The 7303-nt window shown below is 34.1% G+C and overlaps 1 protein-coding gene across 1 annotated transcript; it reads left to right on the forward strand.

Moving 5' to 3' along the window:
* The first annotated feature begins 278 nt into the window (after positions 1-278).
* LOC132630080 (L-type lectin-domain containing receptor kinase VIII.1-like) lies at positions 279-3557 on the forward strand. The gene is made up of 2 exons (XM_060345612.1): positions 279-2501; positions 2909-3557. Exons 1-2 carry the CDS (start codon positions 860-862, stop codon positions 3379-3381), a joined length of 2115 nt encoding a protein of 704 aa, XP_060201595.1. The 5' UTR covers positions 279-859; the 3' UTR covers positions 3382-3557.
* The last annotated feature ends 3746 nt before the right edge of the window (positions 3558-7303 follow it).

Here is a 7303-nt window from a genome sequence, read left to right on the forward strand (position 1 = left end):
CCGTTACTACAAACCTCTACTTTGAAGTGAAGCAATTTCGTTCATTCCCGAGTCGATAATTGCCAGAGGATGGAACCCAGTAATAACACATCAGCTTACCGATTCCTTAATAAGCATTCATTTCTGAACTTTACTTGGCCATTGCATTGCATTGCATTGACGTCCATCTAATATTTCATATATCATCATTTCATTTTACATCTATATTTCTTAGTACCACTAGTCCACTACTAAAATATAGGACCCACAACATGGTCAAAAATATAAACCAAAAAAAAAAGGTGTCTTTACAAGAAAAATATTACCGTTATAACAAACACGTGTCTCCCAACCGCTACCTCTCTGTCTTGACCAGTCTTCTTCTTTGGATTCTCTTCTTCTTTCACACTTTTCTCTGCTCAAATTTCTCACTTTCCCTACATACTTTTTACTAAACTTTCTCTTGAATTTTATGTTATTCTAGTGAAAAATCTGAAAAGGGTCACATTCTTTTTACATTTTAGCCCCCCCAACAAATACCCTTTTTCTCAGTCTGAGCAAAAAAAATTCTATCTTTCACCAAATTGATCTGTTTTCTCTAATGGGGTTTCTCTAAAATCCACCAATTATGTAATTTTCTCTTGAATTTATGTTATTCTAGTGAAAATACAAAAAGGGTTACATTCTTTTTACACTTTATGCCCAAAAAAGACCCTTTTTTTTTCCTCTCTCTGAGCAAAAAAAATCAAATTTTCAGACAATTGATCAGTGTCCTGTAATGGGGTTTCTCAAAAATCCAGCAATGATGTAATTTTCTCTTGAATTTATGTTATTCTAGTGAAAATCTAAAAAAGGGTCACATTCTTTTTACATTTTTGTTATGGAGATTTACTTATTACTCATAGTATTGTTCTGTTTTAGTGTACTATCTATAGCTACAACTGAGTTTGATTTTGGTGGTTTAACTCTAAGTAGTTTAAAGTTATTAGGTGATGCTCATTTAGGTAACAATACAATAAAGTTGACACGTGACTTGTCCGTGCCAAATTCCGGTGCCGGAAAAGTACTATATTCAAAACCAGTGTCATTCCGGCAACCAAATCTTGATTTTCCGGCAAGTTTTTCAACATTCTTTTCATTCTCTGTTAGTAATTTAAACCCTTCATCAATTGGTGGTGGTTTAGCTTTTGTGATCACGGGTGATGACGTGTCAGTTGGTGATTCAGGTGGTTATTTGGGAATTATGGATGCAAAAGGAGGGCAAAATGGTAATCTTGGTTTTGCTGTTGAGTTTGATACACTTATGGATGTTGAGTTTAAAGATATTAATGGAAATCATGTGGGGTTGGATTTAAATTCAATGGTTTCAAGTCAAGTTGGTAATCTTGATTCTATTGGTGTTGATTTAAAGAGTGGTGATTTGGTTAATTCTTGGATTGATTATTCAGGTTCAATGAAAAAAATGAATGTGTTTGTTAGTTATTCTAATTTAAAGCCAAAAGAACCATTTTTGTCAGTTGTTATTGATGTTAGTGAGTATGTTAATGACTTTATGTTTGTGGGGTTTTCTGGTTCAACACAAGGGAGTACTGAGATTCATAGTATTGAATGGTGGAGTTTCACTTCATCATTTGATACAAACCCCAACCCTAAATCTCCGGTTGCGGCACCGCCACCACCAACGGCTAGTTTGATGAACCCCACGGCGGATGTAAGCCCCGTTAAGTCCCCTCCGCCGGAGCAAATAGGTCCGGCGGGGTCTAATGGTAGTGCCAATACAGTGCAAAAAAGTACTAGCAGCAAGAAAGTATTGAATGGTGCTGTTGTTGGAGTTGTAACTGCTAGTGCATTTTTTCTAGCTTTTGCTACATTAGTACTTATTTGGTTGTACTCCAAAAAGTTCAAGAATGTGAAGAGTGCTGAGATTAAATTGGGATGTGATATTATCAAAATGCCTAAGGAATTCAGCTATAAGGAGCTTAAAATCGCGACGAAAGGTTTCGATTCGAGTAAAATTATAGGGCATGGTGCATTTGGGACAGTTTATAAAGGGATTTTGAGTGAGACTGGTGAAATTGTTGCTGTAAAGAGGTGTAGTCATAGTGGACAAGGGAAAGCTGAGTTTTTGTCTGAATTATCAATAATTGGAACACTTAGGCATAGAAATCTTGTTAGGCTACAAGGATGGTGTCATGAGAAAGGTGAAATCTTGTTAGTTTATGATTTGATGCCTAATGGTAGTCTTGATAAGGCATTATTTGAGTCAAGAATGGTCCTTCCTTGGTCACATAGGAGGAAAATTTTGTTAGGGGTTGCTTCTGCATTAGCATATTTACATCAAGAATGTGAAAATCAAGTCATTCATAGGGATGTTAAGAGTAGTAACATTATGTTGGATGAAGGGTTCAATGCAAGATTGGGAGATTTTGGACTAGCAAGGCAAATTGAACATGACAAATCACCTGATGCAACAGTAGCAGCAGGGACAATGGGGTACTTGGCACCAGAATACTTGTTGACAGGTAGAGCCCTTCAATTGCTTAGGCGAATCGCTCTTCTTTAGTCAAAGTTTTTGTTGTTCTGTTGTTAACCGATTTATGTATCGGAATTAATGATTGGTTCTATCAAAGACAAAAATACTAGGTGATTTCTTCCTATCTGTCCTAGCCTTAGTGGATAGAGTTACCTGGTATCCCGTGGAATTAGTTGAGGTGCACGCAAGTTGGCCCGGATACCACGGTTATCAAAAAGAAATGATTGGCTTCTATCTATAAAGATTTTGAATTTGTTCATAATCATCAAATTATATCTGGTCATTCCCGATATAATTTTTCAAAATTTTGATTTTCCGTTATTTAAATCATTTGCCTCCGTCACTTGTAGTTATTTATAATTCAATGACTGATGGCAAAGGATATTTGTTTTACAGGTAGAGCAACTGAGAAAACTGATGTCTTTAGCTATGGGGCAGTGGTTCTTGAAGTGGCTAGTGGGAGCAGGCCAATTGAGAAAGAAACAAATGGGGTTGGGAAATTTGGACTCAATAGCAATTTGGTTGAGTGGGTGTGGGGATTGCACAAAGATGGGAATTTACTAGCAGCAGCTGATTCAAGATTGAGTGGTGAGTTTGATGAACAAGAAATGAGAAGGGTTCTTTTAGTTGGTTTGGCTTGTTCACATCCTGACCCTATGGTTAGGCCAACAATGAGGGGGGTGGTGCAAATGCTAGTAGGTGAGGCTGAAGTTCCAATTGTACCAAGGGCTAAGCCATCAATGAGTTTCAGCACATCTCATTTGCTAATGACTTTGCAAGATAGTGTTTCTGATTTGAATGGTATGATCACACTTTCAACTTCTTCATCTGAAAACAGCTTCAATGGTGGTGGCATGGACCTAGTCTAGTTCAATAATCAAGAAAGGAGCTTGGATGGCTTCTTTTTGTCATCTTTTTGTTTTGGCCTTTTGTTCATAGATTCATTAATTTATTATTATTATTATATGTATGTAACAAAATAAGCTTAAAATATATATAATTGTATGCCCATATCAAAAGGGGCTTTTGGACTTGTTCCAACAAATTTCCTCTTTTTTGTTCAAATTAAAAAAAGAATGTGTGCATTATTAATGTACTTCTTATGCTCCATTTTACGTGATATTCTTTCTTCTCAATCAATGTGTTATATTTAGAAATAATTTTAACTTTGAAATATTCTATTTTGTTCTTATGACATAATTTCATAGAAGGGAAAGCCTTAGAGCTACGAAAAAATTATCTTCGTATGATCTATAGGTCATGAGTTTAAGTCGTGAAATGATGATACTTATTGGGTCGGTGTGTACGTTGGGCTACAACCCTTCCCTAAGCTTTGTGTGAACGCAGTATATTTTGTGGATCAGACTATCCTTTTATGGCTACAAAAATATATATTCAACAAGTTTTAAAAGTTGATCTTTCTGAAATTTTGTATATAGTCAAACGTCTTAGCATAAAATGAAAGGATTAATGGAGCAATACAAAAATCATTTGGAGTCCTTTTCTTGATCTTGGTAGGGTGAGTTGTCTTTGTGGAAGAGTGACTAGCTAGTTGCTTTCAAGTTTCAGCAGCTACCACTTTTGTCAAAAGCAGACAGAAGGGTTTCGAAGAGAGGTTTGGTAAGTTATGAATATATGAACTATGGCCTAGTGACAATTATTAATGGACATACAAAACTAATAAAAAAGGTTTATTTATTGGTTGATATTATAAAAATACTGTTCATTTTGGACAATTAAACAGTGAGATAAGATATTGACATCTTACTTTAGTCGTCTTATCATAGTTCCTATTGGTAAGTTTTCTCCTATTAGTAGGAATTTCAATGCTCCACCAGCCTATCTTTTAGATAATGTCTTGGGCAAAATGATTATCTTTCGTTTTCAATTTCTGTTCTCCAAAGGAAAGGATGACAAGAAAATGTTAAGTGTTCTTTTTTTAAGTCGGTATCCGTATGGTACATCATCGATCAATTCGAATTCCCGTCGCATAAAGTTCATTAAGGGGGGAGAGTTGATTACCAAAAAAAGTTCACATTTAGGGTTCAAATTCAAACTTAGGGTAAAGAGATCCTATTCATTTCACTATAACTCTTGATTGCAATGTTCAATGTTATCAATCATAATTTTTTTTTTTTAATTTTTCACCTGATGTTTGGTACCTATTTTGGGATCTGATTAATTCAAATTTGTGTTGGGAAGTCCCGCGTTAGTAGTAAACTGTCCCTACCAAATTCGACTTTATTCCTCCGAAGTCAAACTCTAGACCACTCGGTATACTCTTAATTTGGGGCTCCGCTAATCCGAATTTGCGTCGGGAAGTCTCACTTTGAGGGTAAGCTCCCTATCATATTCGGCCTTATTCCTAAGACTCGAACTCTAAACCATTGGTTAAGATTAAATGGGTATTTACCATTTAACCATAACTCTTTGATGGTCATTAAGCTGGTAATAAAATAGTTTTTGTGGGATTTATAATTGATTAAGAATAAGACAAGGATATATGGGGGACCATGAGCTAAAGGTGTCTTTAAAGGACAAGAAAGAGCAATAATTACAAGTTTACAACTTTAATGGATGATTGCTTCTCAAGACTGACTTGAACAAGTTTTTACTATAGAATAACAAATACTTTGATTGGACGCATTCATGTACAACGCATACAGTCAAAATATAATCATATTCAGTATATTGGTAGGTGTTAGAGTTTACAATTTTACTTTGATGAAAAGTTTAAGAAAAAAATATATTACTCAGTTCTGCCATAGGCTAGAGCCTTTGATCCTGAATATCAGACGATTATTAAAAAAGCACACGATTATTAAAAAACACAAAAAGACTTTCTTTTGGAAGGAGTCCCACTTGATGTTAGATATGCAGAGGTTTTCTTTTCTGTATATGGCTTTCCTTTTTTCTTTTTAATTTTGGTAAAATTATAGAATTGAATTCATACCTATAGTGTGGAACACTTCATCCATCAATTTCACTAGATTATTATAAATTTTGATCCTAAATTGGATAAAAGATTAGGTTATACATCAACCATGCCTTTTTAAATTAAAATAAATTGACAAGTAATTAGAATGAGCCGATTTTAAATGTATTTAAATCAGACTTCTCAATGAAAAAGTGGTGACAAAAAGTTTTGGTAAAATTGTAAAGAGGAATTAGAAAAGCCATACAAAAAAATGCTGTTTAAGAAAGAACCTAGGTATAAAGGCATTGGTAATGAAGTGAAGTATTTAATTACCTACACTCTATATTTAAGTTAAATTATGTTAGTTTATCTTAGTTAAGTGACAATAGAGATGAAAAATACAAATTAATTAACAACAATTTAATGATAAAATGTAAACCATTTACTTATATTGAATGTGAAATAAGTTTTTCCGTTAGATGAAAGTGATGGAGGTATTAATTGTACATGTCTCACCCAAGATTTCCAAATTATGAGTCTTGTGTTAATGCACTTTGACTTTAACATTTTGCAATGAAAAGCATAGGGATTAATATCGGATAGTGATGAAGTTGAGTCCGTTAACATGTCAAATAAGTTTCTATTAGTCAATAAAATCACTCAATTGGAAGAGAAAACGGACGGTTCAGCAATATGCTATACGCTAATGTGGAGGAATTATTTTTCTGGAAGCTAATAATTACATGAATTTGTGAAAAGCGTTTTATTTGAAAATTACTACTTAATTAGATGAATTTGTGAAAAGCCGATGTTGGTATTATTTGACTTTTTGCACGTCCTTAGAAAAGATAGTCTGTCTTAGTTATACGATGTGTCGTCTAATCATATCTATCTTTTATCTCTACTTAAATGTTTTAATGATGAGAGATTTGGATAAAAGATAATAATAAATGATTTTCTGTTTTGTAAAATATCAAGTAATTGATATAATTTTGTTTGTCAAAACAATTTTATTTGAACTCGAAGAAAGTATTTTTTATCAAAGTAGAAAAAAAAGATCTCACTAATTAACCGGGATATTTTTCTTTTTTAGATATATCCACTTTTAATTTATCTTACATGTTTCAAATTAATAGGCTCTTAAAAGCTCAAAGACAAACGTATTCTTCACCTTGTAGGATTACCAAAATATTTTTTCCTTGGTTATCAAATGATGCATGTCTTACAACATAGTGTTTTTTTTTCCCTTGTAGTGTAGGTTGACACTTGTGTTTACCGGAAAAACTGTTCAATTGAATTTGTGTTCGTGATCAAGGACACGTGGATCAAAATAACCAGTAAATTAATATAATATGCAAGTAAATCTAATGTAAACGAAATAAAGCAAAGCAAGGTTGAGAATAGCCTGAGCCTTGATTGAGCTCGGTGGTGATTTCTCCGGCCAAGCCTGTGATAAAGCCTTTAGTAACACAGTAAAGAACTTAACAAATGAAGTAATTGCGTATAAATGGTGTGTATTCCTCTTGAATTTCGTGTCCTTATAATGAGAATGATAATCTCTATTTATACTAAGAGCTAGGGGCACATATTCCATGTATTACGCACCTGTCCATAATGATATTAATTGAATATTAATAATGAGCAATAAAGAGGACCATTAAGCCTAAAACACCAGTAGATAACATTCAACTCAATCTGTAACAGCAGCAGTGGCGGATCCAGAAATTTTATATACAACAACAACAACAACAACCCAGTGAAATCCCACCACGTGGGGTCTGGGGAGGGTAGAGTGTACGCAGACCTTACTCCTACCAAGGTAGGACGGCTGTTTCCGAAAGACCCTCGGCTCAATAAAAAAAACATAAAAAGAG

This window comes from Lycium barbarum, chromosome 3, assembly GCF_019175385.1.
Source record: "Lycium barbarum isolate Lr01 chromosome 3, ASM1917538v2, whole genome shotgun sequence".
Classification (NCBI taxonomy): domain Eukaryota; kingdom Viridiplantae; phylum Streptophyta; class Magnoliopsida; order Solanales; family Solanaceae; genus Lycium; species Lycium barbarum.

Bases quoted from the DNA above. Each gene is read 5' to 3' on its own strand.
- LOC132630080 (XM_060345612.1), top strand. From the start codon at position 860: ATGGAGATTTACTTATTACTCATAGTATTGTTCTGTTTTAGTGTACTA. The intron at 2,502-2,908 runs GTAGAGCCCTTC...TTTGTTTTACAG, and splicing joins ACCAGAATACTTGTTGACAG to GTAGAGCAACTGAGAAAACT.